We start from the raw sequence: 21,187 nt of genomic DNA, 5'->3' as shown, positions 1-21,187 counted from the left end.
CCCCCCTCCAACTAGACCCCAAACAGTGCTTACTGGGTATTTACCCAGATGAAGACATGAATAAATTCACGAAAACCTTTCTACAACACACGCTCTTTATAGCTAGGAAGCTGGTGGCTAGACAGTGGATGAGGGAGAGCCCTCCAGATTTCCAACACTGGCTGAGGGAAGTAAACTCTGTCTTGCCGTACCATAGAATTATGTACAAGAATCGGGGATGTCCCACTAAATACAACAAGATCTGGGACAGATGGCTCCAGAATTCAGCCACGTGTACCTAATATTCCTCTCATTCTCTGCACTGCTCTGCCTGTATGCATGCTGTGCTTTGCTGCACTACATTGCCCATACTGCTCTATCCCTCTGCATTTATGTAAACCCGTTCTGCCATTTATTTGTGATTGCACTTTAACGAAAGTTCTTGTTCAAACTTGGATTTCTATCTATACCATCTTGGTTTATCCTTTTTTTTTCACAATAAAATCACTATTTTTCAAAAGAGAAGTATAGATTTGGGGTATTTACTTGTTAAAATTGAAACCCACATCATCAACCATATTTGGTCTAACTCCAAATATAGTTTTAATTCCAAGATGTCAAAGGGAACTCCTCTAAAGCCACTGTGCTGCTGGAATGCCTCTCACTTCTTAGCTGAGGACTGATAGGACAGAAAGGGTGAAATACATGTACGTAGTATGTATGTATGTATGTATATATATATATATATATATATATGCAAGTATAAAGCAGAGTCCAAACCTTGAACATTTAGTTCATGTATAGAAGGGTAGGTTAATGAGGTGTATAACTTTATGCTTCCATCAACTGTCTTTCCCTGCAGAGAATATTGTTGCTTTTATTACTACTTTTCTTGTCCTTAAATCTTAAGGCGTGTGTCTACTATTGCAGGGAGGCATTATTGGAGTGATCATTAACTGGAACTGCAACTTAGATTTACATCCATCAAAGTGCCGTCCACAGTATTCCTTCCGACGCCTTGATCTGCAGAGTAATGTGTCCACAGGCTACAACTACAGGTAGGTGGATGAAGTTAATAATGAATGAGAAATCACAGCAGCCTTTTATGCAGTCAGAGCATTAGAGTGTGTGCAGCATCCTATTCATTACACTGGGATAGGAGCAGGGCATAGCTACAATTCCCAGGGCCCCATAGCCACCTCTTTCTGGGATGTGAAAAAGACTAGTGCGTTAAAAATAAATATACATTAGCAAATATAATAAAATATGACAGTAGTGAAACACATAATGAAAAAAAATGTTTTTCTTTAAAAATTATCCATAACCCACAAAGGTGCAGGAAAATTAGCCATAAATAAATGTTGCCAATAAACATACGTGCATAAAATGATTAAAAAAAGAGTCACTAATAAACAGAGTAGTATCAATAGAGCCTTAAAGGTGAAATCCAACAAACGATTCCTTGATATTAAGTGATATCACACGACCTGTAATGTCAAGTGCTGCATGCGACCCCACCATGATCAAATGAAAGAATGGGTGGCTGCTTACCAGAGACACATGATCAGAAAACCTGTGATTATCATAGACTCTAGGGTTAGACTGGTCCCAGCAGATGGTGGAATCCCTTTAAATAACGGCAATCCATGGATCTGGATACTTCATGCACATCCAGGGCTTTCCAGAACTCACATATAAATGAATAGAGAGGCTAATAGTGCGTTACCTCTAAAACCTCTTTTATTAAATAAAAAAGTTGCACTTACATGTATGTAGGCAAAAAACAGCATCGGCAAGTGTGCATGGCCGCCTTCAGTGTGGACTGTGCGTGATGATGACCAGGGCTGTGGAGTCGGTAGATAAATGTTCCGACTCCGACTCCTCAGTTTTTTGTACTTCCGACTCCGTCTCCACGACTCCGACTCCTCTGTATTAATATGTATTAATCTTTCGACACTGACTTGGGTGGGTGGCATTGCAGTAACTATTCTGGCCACATCACTAACGATCTCTGGAAAAACAAGGATGGCTTCTTCAACTAACAAGATTTAATTTTCCAGCAAAAGACTCTCTCTTTTTCATCATTGAAGATGCAATGCCCTCAGCTATTAACCCTCCATTTTTGTTCAGGCGATATAACAGGCTCTTCCATTCCAAGAGGAATTTACCCGGGTTTAGATCGTCACATTGCAACCTCTTGGTGACAGTAAAGGGGTGAGAAAGAAGGTTCTCCAGCTCTTTTGTTTGTGTCCACTGGCTTTCAGTTAATGCAAGAGTTTCATTGTCCATTTCTTCTATGAAGTCTAAGTTCAAGCAAACGCTTCACCATTAAATAAGTGCTTCCCCAGCGAGTTGTTTGATCCAAAATGGCTCCTTTTCCTGCACGTCTTTTCAAAATTGCATCTGTTTTCAGGGCCCTGGCTGCAACAGTTACTTGCCATAATTTGCCAATTAGTGTAGCTGCATGGCGATCTTTTAATCCATCTCTTATGGCAAGTTGCAGTGTATGAACAGCACATCGCATATTATGAATAGTAGCAAGCTTCAATGTTTCTTCAACAAAGTTGTCTAAAAAAATGTCAGCATTCTCTTCAGTTTCTAAACTTTCTTCAATATGGGTGGCACAGTGGTGTAGTGGTTAGCACTTTCACCTAGCAGCAAGAGGGTCGCTGGTTCAAATCCCAACCACGACACTACCTGCCTGGAGTTTGCATGCTCTCCCTGTGCCTGCGTGGGTTTCCTCCGGGTACTCCGGTTTCCTCCCACACTCCAAAGACATGCTGGTAGGTTAATTGGATCCTGTATAAAATTGGCCCTACTATGTATGTATGAATGTGAGTTAGGGACCTTAGATTGTAAGCTCCTTGAGGGCAGGGACTGATGTGAATGTGCAATGTATATGTAAAGTGCTGCGAAAATTGACAGCGCTATATAAGAACCTGAAATAATAATAATACTTGCAGAGCTGTGTTCCTCTAACTCTAATATCTGTTTGTTACCTTCTTCATCTGCGTTCATCTTCTCAATTGTGCTCAACATGTTAGAAACGTTATCTGTCACAACATAAAATCTGTTCCTTTGTAATTTCAAAATCTTCTAGAACACCCTCCACTAACTTCTGAAAGTAATCACTGGTGTGATGTGCCTGAGTGTCCTTTAATCCGAGGGTCCGTGTTATTGTTTTGTTATTTTCATCCACAAATCTAACATTAATAGCAAAATAATTGATTCTGTGACGTGTGCATGCATTCATTTTTTACGGAAGACAAAACGTCCTTTCAGAACTTTCTGTAGTTCTTCCTTTTTACATTTGGCCTCCTCAATTATAAGTTTCCTTATACTAAGTAATTAATTATAACTTTTTGTGAATTGGGACATTTAAACTTGCTTTTTTTTTAATTCCAATCTAAATTTAGTACGAGTAGGAGTCGGAGTCGGTGCATTGTTTGCCGACTCCGACTCCAGGTACCCAAAATTTACTCCGACTCCGACTCCACAGCCCTGGTGATGACGACGCGGTTGCTCCACCCGGTGCGTTTCCTCTCAGAAGGCGTCAACTGGGATTGGAGGGGAACCTCTTTCTAGGATGCCTGGCAGTGTCAAGTGATACAATAGTATATTTACTGTACATAGTTATGTAAAATAAAGTATGTCTAAATCAAGGACAGGTAGTGGGAGAGCTATCAGCATGTTATTAGGTACCAGTGCTGTGGATAGAGTTGTCAGAGTAGCAGTGCAGGGAATTCCCTTTATATTTACTTATGAGCTCACCAGCAAGTGAAGTGTAAGATCCTAGAATTTTGGTGTAAATTCTAAGCCCCTCCTCCCTCCCAGCCAGCAAGGGCTAAACATTTTGGCTTAGAAGTCAGGAAAAAAAAGTATTTTACAGTAAAACCTTGGGTTGAGAGCATAGGCGTGCGCACGGGGTGTGCCGGGTGTGCCTGGGCACACCCTAATCACCATGTGTCTGTTAGTGTAGGGCCAGATCTCCATCTTTGGCACTGAGGGTCAGGGCAGCCATCAGGGGGGGACAGCCCATACACATGTAGGGGGCCCGGGCGTTCTGAGGGGCCCAGCCGCCCAGGCCCCAACCAATGAGACAGAGTTGTTGCTGCTGTAGTATCTAGCAATTGCTAAAGCAGGATGGCTCCAGAGGAAGCCGATGCAGCTGAAGGGATGTTTCTTTGCTGGATTGCACTGTCTCTTTGATGAAAATATGAGGCTGTCTCTTTGCTGGATTGGGATATCTCTTTGAATATACAGTATGGGGCTGTCTCTTTACTGGTTGGGGATGTGTCTTTGCTGAATATATGAGGCTGTCATTTTGTTGGATTAGGATGTCTCTTTGCTCAATATATGAGGCCGTCTCTTTGCTGGATTCGGATGTCTCCTTGCTGAATATATGGGGATGTCTTTTTGATGGCTTGGATTAATTTTCATAAGTTGTAAGTGTCAAAATATCAGTAGGTGCACTGAAGGACTTGGAGGGATGGCCACTGGGCGGATTCGGTGGGACGGCCTGAGGTCGAGCCCCGCAAAATGTTGGTGATCAGGGCCCAGGCCTAAAGTGGTGTAAGGGGCCCCAAAATTTCTGATGGCTGCCCTGCTAAGGGTAGTGAGATACTTGGTGGAGAGGCGGCTGTGCTGTTGGCTCCAGCAGACAGTGAGGCTTGCCAGAGCCTCTGAGTGTGTGTGACACTGTCAGGTAATGTTACTGCTTGCAGGGAGAAAGACAAGCTGTCAAAATTCAGCAGTGATGTCCGGGATGGGCGGGACCGAACAGCTATCAAACACCAGCCAATGGGATGGGGTCTGGGCGGCTGCTTGATTTATGTGGCTCCGCCCCTTTCTTAAGCAGCCCAATCATTGGCTGGTGTTTGACAGCTGCTCGATCCCGCCCACCCCCGACATCACCGCTAAGTTTTGACAGCTGGTCTTTCTCCCTGCAAGCAGCTACATGACAGTGTCACACACAGTAGGGTACCAAATGGGGGGCGCACTGGGGGGTATCAGCCAGCGTCCTCTGAGAGATCCTGTATGGCAGTGTGAAGGCAGCTGCAGTGGCAGCTCCTTCAATCCGTGCTGCAAGCGGGGGGCAGAGACGCGGCGGGATGAAGGGGGCGGAGCCGCGGCGGGAAGAAAGGGGCGGAGCCTCGGCGGCAATAAGGGGGTGGAGCCTCGGCGGGAAGAAGGTGAGTGCCCATTGCCCAATTATGTGTGCTCTGTGTTGGATAGGAGGAGGATGGGGAAGCTGCATATAGAGGAATTCATCCTTCCCTATCCTTCCTGCAGCTGCTGAATAACTGATTGTCCTCCTCTCCCTCCTGCAGGAAGAATGGTGAAAGATCAATTCCTCTATATGCAGCTGCCCCATCCCCCTCCTATACAACTTCCTTTGCTGGCCCCCCAGTGCTCTCTTAACCCCCCCCCTCCAGTGTTCTTATCCCCCCTCAGTGCTCTTAACCCCCCCAGTGCACTAGACCCCCCTGTTCTTTAGCCCCCCCATGCTCTCCAGCTCCCCACAGTTCTTTTTATCTCCCTCCCCCTATGCTCCCTGTCCCCCCCCCCAGTGCTCTCCACCCACCTGGTTTTCCCTGCCCGCCCCCCAAGTGCTCCCTGTCCCCCCCAGTGCTCTCCACCACCCTGGTTTTCCCTGCTCGCCCCCCCTCCCCCAGTGCTCTCCACCCCCTGCACCTTCCAACCCCCCTACAATGCTTTGCAAACCCCCTCTTAATTCTCTCCTGTCCCCCCCCCGCCCTTCACCTCCTCCAGTGCTCTCTGCTTCCCCTGTGCTCTCCGGCCCCCCTAGTGCTCTTCTATCTTCTATCATGTCCTCAGTCTCTGACCATCTCCTGTATCACGTCCGTAGTCTCTGACCATCTCCTGTATCATGTCTGCAGTCTCTGGCCATCTCCTGTATCACGTCTGCAGTCTCTGACCATCTATTGTATCATGTCTGCAGTTTCATTATCTATGAACTGGAGGCAACTTTTTAAACATTTTGTTTAGTAATAGTGCCACTTTGTAAAAGTGTCACAATTAGGAACAACCTGAAGCTTCCACACATTTCAGTAAACTAGTGGTGACATGGCTTTTTCAATCTGGCGCAAGACCTTCTCAAGGGCCATACCACCAGAGAAGTGGCAATAATGCTTTATTGAATTTACCTGAGTGTCTTCATAGCTCTGAAATCCCACCCACTCTTAACCTCTATTGTCATCTCCACAGCCCCTCTTTTTATACTAAGTTATTGGCTCACAAGACCTCTTAACAATAAACAGGTATTTGTTTTTCCACTTCTCAAAGAGTTAAAACAAAACACTTCCAATGGTAAATTTAGCATACTAAAATATAGAAAAAAGAAAAAGTTAATTGTTAGGGTTTACTTACCTAGTGGGGTCTCCTTCCCCTCCCCATGCTTCATAGCAGCTGGGCTGTAGTTACTGCCCCTGGTTGGAAGGGATCTGTCTCATTTTGGATCCATTGCATTTTAGACTACAGGGCAAACGTGTTACGGAAGATCTGCAATATAATATACAGTATCTTCCCATAGTTTACATACTATCAGCCCTGAAATAAAATGATTATGTGTCAATGTTTTCTTACAAAAAAAATTAAACTTGACCTCTGTTTGGACTGAAACCTGCTCCAAAAGTCTGAATCTGAATGGTTGCTGCAGAAAAGAAACTCCGGTGTTCAGTAAAACATGCCTATTCTATAGCTACTTTGACAAATCAGGTTTCAGTTCACCTTTGGATTGATTTTCCTGACCATCTGCCGTAGTTACTACAAGACACCTCAGACATTAGGGGTTCTAGCTTAGTGCATTAAAATGCAGGCTTCGTTGTATTACCTGCAACAATAGTTCTAACTATTATTAACCACTTTCCAACCGGGCCATAGCCGAAAGACGGCTACAGCGCGGTTGTCTAGTTCTGGGAGGGCGTACATGGACGTCCTCCCAGAATCGCGCTCCCGCGCGCCCCCTGGGGCGCACACACGGGAGTGTCCGTGCTCGCCGGGTCCCGGGAACCCGACGCATCACAGATCGCGATAAAGGGCCAATGACAGTGGTCCTTTACCACGTGATCGCTCCGTCCAATGACGGAGCGATCACTTCACAACAAACCGGTGTAACGTTAAAAAACCATACCCCGTGAAGAAACCATACCCCTCGTCACTTCCGGTCTGAAACAGCAGAGCAGCGCAGCAGAGCGCATGCTCAGAGCCCCGGAGACGTGATTGAACAAGAAAGAAGTTAACAAGTGCGCATGCTCGGAGGGTATGATATGTTAACGGCACTAATACTTGTGGCGGTAACATTAAAACAGTTCTGCTGCAACATCAATCATCTTCTCTCCTCTCCCTGTCACTTCCCTGATCTCCCCTAATAAATATAAAAGCGGCGGAGGGGGTATGAAATGTAAGTGACGGCGATCTGTGCTCCGTGATCCGCTTTTATATTTATTAACGGAGATCAGGGAAGTGACAGGGGAAGGAGCGGACATGAGGCATGATGCAGAGGAGCTGTTATAATGTAACCGCCGCAAGTTAAAGTACCGTGAGAAATCCATACCCTCCGGAAGTGACGAGGGTATGGTTTTCTCACGGGTATGGTTTTTTCACGGAACACCGGCGCATGTCCGGTTCATTTCTCTCCTCGCACGCTGTACACAGCAATCGGTACAGCGTGCGAGGAGAGGAGAGAAACTGCAGCTGCACGCCTCATCTGTGCCCTATCAGTGCCTCATCTGTGCCCCATCAGTGCCTCCTCTGCCTCATCTGTGCCCTATCAGTGCCTCCTCTGCCTCATCTGTGCCCTATCAATGCCTCCTCTGCCCCATCTGTGCCCTATCAGTGCTTCATCTGTGCCCTATCAGTGCCTCATCTATGCCCCATCAGTGCCTCATCCGTGCCTCATCAGTGCCTCACCCATGCCACCTCAGTGCTCATCCATGCCACATCCGTGCTCATCCATGCCTCATCCGTGCCTCATCTGTGCCACATCCATGCCACATCCGTGCCTGCCCATGCCACCTCAGTGCTCATCCATGCTCATCCATCCCACGTCAGTGCTCATCCGTGCCATGTCAGTGCTCATCCATGCCACATCCATGCAACATCAGTGCTCATCCATGCCACACCCATGCCATTTCAGTGCTCATCCGTGCCACGTCAGTGCTCATCCGTGCCACATCAATGCCACGTCAGTGCTCATCCACGCCACGTCAGTGCTCATCCATGCCACATCAGTGCTCATCCGTGCCACATCAATGCCACATCAGTGCTCATCCGTGCCATGTCAGTGCTCATCCGTGCCACATCCATGCCACGTCAGTGCTCATCCGTGCCGCATCCATGCCACGTCAGTGCTCCTCCATGCCACGTCAGTGCCACATCCATGCCATGTCAGTGCTCATCTGTGCCACATCCATGCCACGTCAGGGTGCTCATCTGGGCCTCATCCATGCCCCGTCATGGCTAATCCATGCCACATCAGTGCTCATCAGTGCCACATTCATCCCGCGTCAGTGCTCATCAGTGCCTTATCCGTGCCACATCAGTGCTCATCAGTGCCACATCCATGCCACGTCAGTGCTCATCAGTGCCACATCCATGCCACATCAGTGCTAATCCATGCCACATCCATGCCACATCAGTGCTCAGCCATGCCACATCCATGCCACATCAATGCCATGTCAGTGCTCATCCGTGCCACATCAATGCCACATCAGTGCTCATCCGTGCCATGTCAGTGCTCATCCGTGCCACATCCATGCCACGTCAGTGCTCATCCGTGCCACATCCATGCCACGTCAGTGCTCCTCCATGCCACGTCAGTGCCACATCCATGCCATGTCAGTGCTCATCTGTGCCACATCCATGCCACATCAGGGTGCTCATCTGGGCCTCATCCATGCCCCGTCATGGCTAATCCATGCCACATCAGTGCTCATCAGTGCCACATTCATCCCGCGTCAGTGCTCATCAGTGCCTTATCCGTGCCACATCAGTGCTCATCAGTGCCACATCCATGCCACGTCAGTGCTCATCAGTGCCACATCCATGCCACATCAGTGCTAATCCATGCCACATCCATGCCACATCAGTGCTCAGCCATGCCACATCCATGCCACATCAATGCCATGTCAGTGCTCATCCGTGCCACATCCATGCCCCGTCAGTGCTCATCCATGCCACATGCGTGCCATGTCAGTGCTCATCTGTGCCACATCTATGCCACGTCAGGGTGCTCATCTGTGCCTCATCCATGCCACGTCAGTGCTCATCCATGCCACATCTATGCCACGTCAGGGCTAATCCATGCCACATTAGTGCCACATCCATCCCACGTCAGTGCTCATCAGTGCAACATCCATGCCACATCAGTGCTCATCAGTGCAACATCCATGCCACATCAGTGCTCATCAGTGCCACATCCATCCCACGTCAGTGCTCATCAGTGCAACATCCATGCCACATCAGTGCTCATCAGTGCCACATCCATGCCACGTCAGTGCTCATCCGTGCCACATCAATGCTCATCAGTGCCACATCCATGCCACGTCAGTGCTCATCAGTGCCACATCCATGCCACGTCAGTGCTCATTCGGGCCACATCCATGCCACGTCAGTGCTCATCCGGGCCACATCAGTGCTCATCCGGGCCACATCAATGCCACATCACTGCCACTACAATGCTTATCAGTGCCCTACAGTGCCTCACAAAATTGTAATGGGAAGTCAGGAAATGACGGTGCTCCCTGCTTGTTGGGCCTCTGTATGTATTCAGGCTGTGGAAAAGTGTCACACATGTGGTATGGCCATACTCAGGAGGAGTAGTAGAATGCATTTTGGGGTGTCATTTTTTGCTATGTACATGCTATGTGTTAGAAATGTCTTATAAATAGACAACTTTGTGTAAAAAAAAATGCGTTTTGGTTTTCTTTCCACATTTTCCAAAAATTTGTGGAAAAAAATGACATGTTCAAAAGACTCATTATGCCTCCTAGATTATGTGTTGGGGTGTTTTCTTTCCAAAATGGGGTCATTTTATAGGGGTTTCCATTGTCCAGGTGCTCCAGGGCCTTCAAAAGTGTGAGAAGTCGTCAGAAAATGATATGTGTAATTTTTGCTTCTAGAACGCCTGACGGTGCTCCTTGGATGTTGGGCCTCTGTATGTGGTCAGGCTGTGGAAAAGTCTCACACATGTGGTATCGCCATACTCAGGAGGAGTAGCAGAATGTATTTTGGGGTGTAGTTGCAAGTATGCCTGTACAGTGTGTGAGAAATAACTTCGTAATATGACCATTTTGTGAAAAATATATATATATTTTTAAAAATCTTAATTTTTCAAAGAATTGTGGGAAAAAATTACAACTTCAAAAAACTCACCATGCCTCTTACTAAATACCCTGGAATGTCTACTTTCCAAAAAGGGGTCATTTGGGGGGTATTTGTACTGTCCTGACTTGTTAGTGTCTCAAGAAATGAGATAGGCCGTCAGTACATCAGGTGTGATCAATTTTCAATGATTGGTACCATAGCTTGTAGACTCTATAACCGTCACAAAGACCAAAAAATGTATACTTATTTGGGTTATTTTTACTAAAGATATGTTGCAGTATAAATTTTGGCCAAAACTTATGAAGAAAAATGAATTTTTTTACAAAATTTTTGGTCTTTTTTCATTTATAGCGCAAAAAATAAAAACCCCAATTATGATTAAATACCACCAAAAGAAAGCTCTGTTTGTGTGAAAAAAAGGACGGAAATTTCATATGGGGACAGTGTTGCATGACTGAGTAATTGTCATTCAAAATGTGAGAGCACTGAAAGCTGAAAATTGGTCTGGTTAGCAAGGGGGTTTAAGTGCCCAGTGTGCAAGTGGTTAATTGGCAGTAAGATCTTCCAGCCATATTATCTATGACCAACCTTAATTCTCTAGTCAGGGGCAACTCATCAAGAAGTGGGTTTTATGCATTTTCTGTTTGTAGGCATTCATTTCAGAGTGAACTGTAAATCTACAGTTAGGGTCCATGCACCTCGGCTTAAAAAAGTGCTCTTGGCAGAAAAAAATGCGTGGTTTTTTTTACTAGCTTTTAGGAGCATTTAGCAGACTTTAAGAGCGTTTATCGTTTTTTTCTGCCGCTCTCAAAAACACAAAACAGAAGTTTTTTTTTCTCCCTCTGAACGCTGAGCTTAACCACTTCAGCTCTGGAAGGTTTTACCCCCTTAACCACTTAAGCCCCGGAAGATTTTACCCCCTTCCTGACCAGGCCCTATTTTGCGATTCGGCACTGCGTGATTTTAACGGACAATTGCGCGGTCGTGCAACGCTGTACTTAAACAAATTTGACGTCCTTTTTTCCCCACAAACAGAGCTTTTTTTTCGTGGTATTTGATCACCTGTGCGATTTTTTTGATCATGCGCTATAAACTAAAAAAGAACGACAATTTTGCAAAAATAACAATATTTTTCACATTTTTTATATGAAATTCCCCAAAAAAATATAAAAATCAAAATTTGTTTACATTTTTGGCCAATTTGTTTTCTTCTACATATGTTTGGTAAAAAAAAAAGCAATGAGCGTATTTTGATCGGTTTGCGCAAAAGTTATTGCGTTTACTAACTAAGGGAAAGATTTTTGTCGTTTTTTTTTTTTTAACGAGTAATGGCGGCGATCTGCGTTTTTTTTTGCGGGACTGCGGCATTGCGATAGATCGGACCCTTGACTGACATTTTTGACACTTTTGGGGGTACCAGTGACATTACTACAGTAATCAGTGCTATACATATGCACTGTTACTGTAAAAATGACACTGGCAGGGAAGGGTTTAACTTTATTGGAGAAGGAGGGGTTAAGTGTGTCCATAGGGGCAAGCTTCTAACTGCGAAGGGATGTGGCTAGTGGTGTAACTACAGAGATATACGATCCTGCATAGCAGGACCGTATGATCTCTGCACTTACACAGGGGAGAATGACAGGCGGCTTTGTTTACATTAGCTGCCTGCCTTTCTCCCTCTGTAACGATCGCGAGTGACCGGCGGACATCGGGTCCACCGGGCACACGCCCGGGGGCGTCCGTGAACGAGCGGGGGTGGGAGCGCACCTCTGGCGGTGCGCGCTCACCCCCTATTGGCTCGCAGGCGAGTGACGTACCCATACGTCACTTTGCCTGCACGGGGCTGGCCGCTGCAGTATATGTACTTGCGGTGGTCGGCAATCGGTTAATGACCAGGCCATTTTTGCAATACGGCACTGCGTTGCTTTAACTAACAAATGCGCGATCATGCGGACGATGTACCCAAATAAACTCGATGCCCTTTTTTTCCCACAAAAAGAGCTTTCTTTTGGTGGTATTTGATCACCACTGTGATTTTTATTTTTTGCGCAAAAAAAGAACCACAATTTAAAAAAAAAAAAAAAAAAACAATATTTTTTACATTCTGCTACAAAACATAACCAATAAAATTTTTTTTAAAAATCAAATTTTTTCATCATTTTAGGCCAATATGTATTTTGCTACATAATTTTGGTAAAATAAATCCTAATAAGTGTATATTGATTGGTTTACACAAAAGTTATAGTTTCTACAAACTATGGGATAGATTTATGGACTTTTTTTTATAAATGGATTTTTGTAAGAACTTACCGTAAAATCCTTTTCTCTTAAGCTCATTGACAGACGTAGTCTTCTTGATTCTCAAGAGCTGGGTTATGTTGTCTCCGCAGGAGTAGGACTAGGCAGAATGACAAAACGTTCTGGCTCCACCCTAGGGGCAGTCCCTGAGGGTATATCCTCCCTCTCTCTGCTACAGGGAATCAGTTCTGTTTAAAGCAGTACAGAGAATTTAACCCAACCCAACTCAATGATAGAGGGGCGGGTACTACGTCTGTCAATGAGCTTAAGAGAAAAGGATTTTACGGTAAGTTCTTACAAAAATCCATTTTTCTCTATCGCTCATTGACAGACGTAGTCTTCTTGATTCTCAAGAGCTGGGACATCCAGAAGCAGTGCCACAAATGAGGGGTGGGATTGACAAAATCAAATCCAATCTAGAAGGCCCAACCGGTGCCAAACTAGAAGTTTTAAAGGCTCATTATAAACAAAGAATGAGGCTAAAGAAAAATTTTTCCAACGGAAAAAAACCCTCGAGGTAGACCGCTGGTCTCCTCAAATTGCGGCCTGCAAAACCTTGCGGCCAAATGAGGCATCAGACGATGCCATTACATCAACTTTATAATGTTTAGAGAAGGTATGCACCGACGACCAGGTAGCCGCCTTGCACACCTGGACCACTGACGCCTGATGGCGAAAGGCCCATGACGCACTAAGTGCCCGAGTGGAGTGCGTCTTAACAGGGAACGGGGGCTCCCGACCCTTAATAGAATAAGCCTGCACTACCGTCTGTCTGATCCATCTGGAAATGGTCGCGGCAGATGCAGGCAACCCCTTTTTGGGTCCATCTGGGATCACAAAAAAGTGAATCCGTCTTGCGAAACGAGTCTGTCGTTTTCAAGTATACCCTGATCGCCCGGACCACATCCAAGGAGTGCAAAGCAAATTCCCGAGGATGACTGGGCTTAGGACACAGGGAAGGTAATACAATTTCTTCATTCAGATGAAATTCTGAAACCACTTTTGGTAGGAAGGATGGATTCGGACGAAGAACCACCTTATCTCTATGAACCACCAGATATGGTGAACGACAAGATAATACGGCCAGTTCTGACACCCTGCGTGCAGAAGTAATAGCCACCAAGAAGGCCACCTTCTGGGACAACGTGGGTAGAGGAATCTCCCTAATATCTTCAAAGGGAGGTTTCTGAAGAACCGACAACACTAGATTAAGATCCCAGGGGGGTAACGGCGCGTGCACTGGCGGAGCCAGATGTCGCACCCCCTGGATGAAATTCCGCACCAAGGAATGAGTAGCCAAAGGCTTCTGAAAGAAGATGGCTAATGCTGAGACCTGACCCTTGATAGTACTCAAGGCCAGTTTCTGCTCAACCCCTTGTTGCAGAAAAGCCAATATTCGACTAATCGAATAAGACCGAGGACGGAACCCCAAAGGTTCACACCATGCAATGTAGGACTTCCATGTGCGATGATAAATCTTTCTGGAAGTCGCTTTCCTTGCTTCAACTAGAGTAGGAATAACTGAAGCTGACAAACCTTTGTCCTTCAGCACCTGGGTCTCAATAGCCAGGCCGTTAAAGCCAGCGATCGTAAAGCAGGATGGAAGATCGGTCCCTGAGACAGTAGATCCTCCCTGAGAGGAAGTCTCCATGGGACGTCCGCCACCAGTCTGACCATGTCGGCGTACCAAGCTCGACGAGGCCAGTCCGGAGCTACCAGGATTACTGGGATTCCTTCCTCCTCTACCCTGCGAAGAAGTCTTGGCAGTAACGCGAGAGGAGGGAAGGCATATATTAGCTGGTATTGCCCCCACGGGGCGATCAGTGCGTCTGCGGTTTCTGCTAGAGGATCGCGGGAGCGAGCCACGAATCTCTGAACTTTCCTGTTGAATCGTGATGCCAACAGATCCACCTCCGGGGTGCCCCACCGTAGGCACAACTGGTGGAAAACGTCTGGATGGAGGGACCATTCCCCCTGATCCAGGGTCTGACGGCTGAGATAATCTGCCTGCCAATTCTCCACCCCCGGAATGAACACCGCAGAGATAGCTGGAACAAATCGTTCCGCCCAGCGAAGAATGCAAGCCACTTCTTTGGCCGCTCGGACACTCTTGGTGCCCCCCTGATGATTGACATAAGCCACGGCCGTGGCATAGTCCGACTGGATCCGAACCGGGCTGCCCTGGAGCTGCTCGGTCCAGTGAATCAGACAAAGTCTGATCGCTCTCAGTTCCAATACATTTATCGGTAACCTGGATTCTTCCGGGGACCAAAGTCCCTGGACAGATAACTGACCAAGAATTCCTCCCCATCCAGATAGACTGGCATCCGTGGTCACTATCGTCCAATATATTGGCAGAAATGACTTTCCCTGGCTGAGCATTGGAGACCGAAGCCACCAAACCAGAGACTCTCTGGTCTGTTTGCTCAATCGTATCTGATTGTCCAGGGATTCCGGATTCCGATTCCATCTGAGAAGAATCTCTTGCTGAAGAATTCGGGTATGGGACTGGGCAAATGGGACTGCTTCGAATGAAGCCACCATCAACCCCAGAACCCTCATGCACGTCCGAAGGGAAGACCAGCTGTTGGACAGTAACAACTGGACTGCTGATTGAATCTTTCGAAGTTTCCCTACCGGAAGGAAAACTCTCGTCCTGACTGTGTCTAGAATTAGACCCAGATATTCGAGCCTCTGGGTGGGAACCAGAAATGACTTTTGCTGGTTCACCAGCCACCCGAATTCCTGTAAAGAAATCATAGTAATTTCTATGTTTTGTAGCAAGGTCTGAGGAGACTCTGCATGAAGCAGAAGATCGTCTAGGTAACCTAGAATCGATATACCTCTTTGGCGCAGAAGTGCCAACATTGGGGCCAACACCTTTGTGAAGACCCGCGGAGCCGTGGCGAGACCGAAAGGTAACGCCACAAACTGATAGTGGTTCTCCTCTACGGAAAAGCGTAGAAAACGCTGATGTCCTGCGAAAATGGGAATGTGAAGATAGGCGTCCTTGATGTCTATGGACGCTAGGACATCCCCTGGATGCAGGAAGGCTGCTACCGTGCGAATGGACTCCATTCTGAATCTTCTTATGTTGACGAAAGAATTGAGTGCTCTTAAGTCCAGAATTGGACGCACTTTGCCCTCTTTCCTGGGTATTGTGAACAGGTTTGAATAAAACCCTTGAAACCGTTCTGTCCAAGGAACGTGGACTACCACTCCTTGTTGTAGTAAATCTGTGACTGCTCTCCTCAGATCTTCTAAACGATCTGCGGATAGACGGATATTGGAAGGGAAGAATCGCGCCGGTGGGAGAGATCGAAACTCGATCTTGTACCCTGACCTTATGACTTCGCAAACCCAATTGTCCGGGATTCTGGAAAGCCATGGATCCGGGAACCGGCGAAGACGTCCCCCCACCCCAGTTATGGGTGGGGGCGCACCTTCAGGCTTTGGATGGTTTATCTTCAGGTCTGGAGGGGGCGGGCTTTTGCTTGCCCGACCAACGACCCCTGACGCCTCCTGTAGGAGCTTTGGAGGACTTAGTTTTTTCACCCGCTGGACGAAAAAACCTCTTGTGAGCAGAAAAAGAAGGCCCTCGTCTTTGACGAGTTCCTCTACCTTTAAAATTTTGCGGTAAAAAGGTGCTTTTTCCACCGGTGAGATCCTTAATGATCTCATCTAAGTTGGCTCCAAATAGACGCTCTCCTGAAAAGGGGATATTAGCCAATGCTTTTTTGGAACCTTGGTCGGCTAACCAACCTTTTAGCCACAGTGTACGCCTGAGAACCACTGCTGAGACTGATGCTCGCGCCATTAATGGAGTGGCGTCTAACGCCGCATCACATACAAACTGTAACCCCTGTATCATTTGTTCCAACAAATCTGATACCTCCTGAGGGACTTCTTCTAAGTCCCGGCGTAACCACTTGGTCCATTCAGTTACAGCCTGCGAAACCAGACCAATAGCAATTATTGGTCTGAAAGCTGATCCAATCAAGGAAAACATGGTGCGAGACATAGCTTCTATCTTGCGATCCACTGGATCTTTAAAAGACGGAGCGTCTTCTAAAGGAATAACCGTGGCTTTATTCAATCTAGCAATAGGTGAATCCACCACAGGTGGTTCTGTCCATTTCTTAATAAGGGTTTCCTCAAACGGATAACGCCTGTCAATGCGTTTAGAAATATTAAAAGTGCGTTTTGGCAGACGCCATTCTTCTTCGATTGGATTGCCAAAACATTTGGGCAATGGAAAAACCTTCGCCACTTTGATGCGCTTTTTAGTCCCAAAAGGGATCTCAGTTTCAGCTATTTCCGATGGAGTACCCTGTAACCTTAAAGTCTCCTGAACAGATACAATGAGTGCGTTTACCAACGCTTCCTCTCGGGCTATGGCGGATGCCGAAACATCCTCCTCACTGTCTGAAGAGACAGGACCCGAGACACCAATACCAGATGAAGTACCTGCAACTGCAGAAATAGGCTCAGAGTCTGAATCCGAAGTTTCAGATAATAAGGGGTTAGGCGGGGGTCGCTTTCTTGCGCCCTGTCCCTGACAAGCCACTTCCACCCGGGACACAAAAGTTTCCATAATAGCTGACAAAGATTCAATTGTCAATGGGGTGCTGGAGGATCCCGCAGACCCCTCGAGGGGATCCGGAGGAGATACATGAGTGGCAGGGTCCATGTTAATACAGGACACCTTTGCCAGCAAAAACAAAAAAACTTTTTTTTTTTTTTTTTTTTTTTTTTTTTTGTGTGTCTCCCCCTAGCGCAATAGCGCCCCTCAGAGTACCTGCTTCTCGATCCCAGAGAGAGAGAGAGAGGGACCCCCAAGGCTCACCAACCGATGCAGTGCAGTTTCCAACAAACTGCAGTCAGCGTCTGTCTTACACAGACTGGAAGGAGCTGTTTGCTTTTTTCCCGGGCAGAAGGCGTGGCTCCGCCCCCTGTGTACGCCTTCTGGCGTTCCCAGCCCTCCACGAGGTAGCTGGGCTCACAAAACATGGCCGCCCCCATAGAAGAGACATAAGACTCCAAAAACATGGCGGCCGGCGTGACCTGAGGACATACATGCATTCGGTCTACGGCAAAATGGCGGCGGACCGCCGATATCGTCTTCCCAGCACATCCACCTGCACTCTGCTAAGAGGTGACATATGGATCTACAGAGATACACTGCACATAAGGTAGGATTATACTTCCTATGTCTGCTGTAATTTACAGTCTGCTGGGTAGAGTGTTAGCTCTTGAACCAAGTCCACTTCCCACAAACACATGCTGTATTACAAGGGGGACTTGTAAGTATCAGATATATACTGACCATATATGGAGGGGCCCATAATATATACTGCCTCATAATGAGGAAAAAAGGGAACGTCTACTCACCATACCGAACCGATAGGCACCCTCTCTTCACAATACCCTCTCCACCGGGGTGGGGGTTTTGTGGACGCCTCGACTCTCTGGTACCTGGCGTCCAAGCGAGCTTTTAACTCGCAAAGTCAGTCCCTTTGCTGGGACTCCGTCGCGGCCGACTCAGCGCACTGGTCTGCACGCGCTCTTAGGCAGAAACCGGGGTGACCACTGGATCTCAACATCCAGCCCGTCGCCCGGCCCCGCATACTTACTTGAATATGTCGCGGCCGACCAATGCCATGGTCTGCGCGCGCTCGTAGGCCGGCTGGGGTGACCACAAGTGTCGCCCAGTCCGGCATTTTTGCTTGAAGATCTCACAGGAAAAAAACACTGGAGAAAACTACCTAAAAAATGTCTTTTTCTTAAAGAAAAAAAGTCTTGCCAGGACCAAAAGATCCCAGCAAGGAACTTAGGTCCTTACTCCTGACTAGACAGAAAAAAACTGATTCCCTGTAGCAGAGAGAGGGAGGATATACCCTCAGGGACTGCCCCTAGGGTGGAGCCAGAACGTTTTGTCATTCTGCCTAGTCCTACTCCTGCGGAGACAACATAACCCAGCTCTTGAGAATCAAGAAGACTATGTCTGTCAATGAGCGATAGAGAAAATTGCTTTTACTAGTAATGACAATGATCAGCGATTTTTAGTGGGACTGCGACATTGTGGCAGAGAAATCTGACACTCAGTGACACTTTTTGGGGACCAGTGACACCAATACAGTGATCAGTGCTAAAAAAAAAATGCACTGTTACTGTATAAATGACACTGGCAGGGAAGAGGTTAACACCAGGGGGCAATCAAGGGGTTAAGTGTGCTCCTAGGGCATGCTTTCTAACTGTAGAGGGAGTGGATACACTAAAGGAAAATAGAGATCTGTGTCTCAGCTTAGCTGAAACGTAAGATCTTTCTTTTCCTCTGTGACAGAACGGCGGTCTGCCTTGTTTACATAGGCAAACCGCCGTTCTGTCATTCCGCCAAATGATCGGCGGGTCCTAGCGGCCATTGAGGCTGCCGGACCCACTGATTGGTAGAGATGTACCGAACGGTTCGCCGGCGAACGGTTCCCGGCGAACTTCGAACGTTCGCGTTCGCCGCTGCGGGCGAACATATGCGATGTTCGGTCCGCCTCCTATACATCATCATTGAGGCAAACTTTGACCCTGAACATCACAGTCAGCAGACACATTCCAGGCCAATCAGCATACCTCCCTCCCAAACCCTCCCACCTCCTATAAATAAGCAAGGGCAGCATCCATTTTAGATCATTTCTGTGTTACTGAGAGCAGGGAAAGTGCTGGTGCTGCTGCTGTTGTTATAGCTAGGGACAGTTCCCGGTCTTGTTAGCCAGTGTTCTTGGTACACTCCTGCTGTAAGGACAGCACCCCAAAAAGCCCTTCCTAGGGCTGGTATTTGAGGTTTTTTTTGGATATATATATATATATATATATATATCTATTGTCCCCAAAAGCCCTTTTGAGGGCTGGTATTTGTGTAATTTTTTTTTGTTCTGTGATATATATATATATATTGTCCCCAAAAGCCCCTTTGAGGGCTGGTATTTGAGTATTTTTTTAATATATATATATATATATATATGTAGCATGTCCAGAACCAGAAAAAAAAGATCATATAGGTGTAAAAGGGGTTCCCACCATCCCTGCTCTACTGAAAAATTATCTTTTTTTCTGGTTCTGGACATGCTACAGAGCTGAAACTTCACAGGTACACTTTTTAGACCCCCTAGACACTAAATCACACAAAAAAGTTCTTAAAAATTGTCATTTTTGATAGAGAGCCAATTATTGGAAAACTTAAAAAAAAAAAAAAAAAACTTAAAAAAAAAAAAATTTCTTTGGATTTACTGTCTGGGGGGTCTAAAAAGTGTACCTGTGAAGTTTCAGCTCTGTAGCATGTCCAGAACCAGAAAAAAAATAGAATCAGGGTTAGGGCTAGGGTTAGGGTTAGGGTTAGGGCTAGGGTTAGGGTCAGGGCTAGGGTTAGGGTTATTTTTAGTGCTTAGGGTTAGAGTTAGAGGGGTAGGGGTAGGGCTACTAACTCTAACCCTAAGTATCTCACCGTAACCCTAACCCTAGCCCCTAACACTAAACCTAACCCTAACCCTCTAACCATAACCCTAACCCTCTAACCTTAACCCTAACCCTCTAAGCCTAGCCATAAAAATAACCCTAACCCTAACCCTAATTCGTAATTTTTTCTGGTTCCGGACATGCTACAGAGCTGAAACTTCACAGGTACACTTTTTAGACCCCCAGATGCTAAATCCAAAGAAATTTTTTATTTTTTATTTTTTTTTAATTTTTCCAATAATTGGCTCTCTATCAAAAAATTACAATTTTTAAGAACTTTTTTTTGTGTGATCCCTCTCCGGCATGCCACAGTCCAGGTGTTTGTCCCCTTGAAACAACTTTTCCATTACTATTGTGGCCAGAAAGAGTCCCTGTGGGTTTTAAAATTCGCCTGCCTATTAAAGTCTATGGCGGTTCGCAATGTTCGCCGGTTCGCGAACATTCGCCGATGTTCGCGTTCGCCGTTCGCGAACAGCGAATTTTATGTTCGCGACATCACTACTGATTGGCTCCTGCTGTGTCCAATCACAGTGGGATTGGTGCTCCGGCAGTGTGCGCACACATGTACGTGATTTTGCACAGCTGGGCCGCCCTGCCACAGTATACAGTATATGTGGCTATAAGTGGTTAAATACAGTCAGGTCTATAAATATTGGGCCATTGACACGATTCTAATATTTTTGACTCTATACACCACGACAATGGATTTGAAATGAAACAAACAAGATGTGCTTTAACTGCAGACTTTCAGCTTTAATTTGAGGGTATTTACATCCAAATCAGGTGAACGGTGTAGGAATTACAACAGTTTGTATATGTGCCTCCCACTTTTTAAGGGACCAAAAGTAATGGGACAGATTAACAATCATAAATCAAACTTTCACTTTTTAATACTTGGTTGCAAATACTTTGCAGTCAATTACAGCCTGAAGTCTGGAACGCATAGACATTACCAGACGCTGGGTTTAATCCCTGGTGATGCTCTGCCAGGCCTCTACTGCAACTGTCTCCAGTTCCTGCTTGTTCTTGGGGCATTTTCCCTTCAGTTTTGTCTTCA

The 21,187-nt window shown here is 46.4% G+C and overlaps 1 protein-coding gene across 1 annotated transcript in view; it reads left to right on the top strand.

Moving 5' to 3' along the window:
• P2RX2 (purinergic receptor P2X 2) overlaps nucleotides 1-21,187 on the top strand; it is a gene marked incomplete at its 5' end in the record, with an annotated part of 84,382 nt that overhangs the window by 36,693 nt on the left and 26,502 nt on the right. The window contains one exon of the mRNA XM_082243079.1: nucleotides 910-1,037. Within this exon, the coding sequence (XP_082099205.1) occupies nucleotides 910-1,037 (128 nt within the window). The remainder of the gene's footprint in view (nucleotides 1-909; nucleotides 1,038-21,187) is intronic.

This window comes from Pelophylax lessonae (assembly GCF_965119305.1).
Source record: "Pelophylax lessonae genome assembly, chromosome: 1".
NCBI lineage: Eukaryota > Metazoa > Chordata > Amphibia > Anura > Ranidae > Pelophylax > Pelophylax lessonae.
Note: the sequence above shows the minus strand (reverse complement) of the source record. Positions and strands in the feature narration are given on the sequence as shown.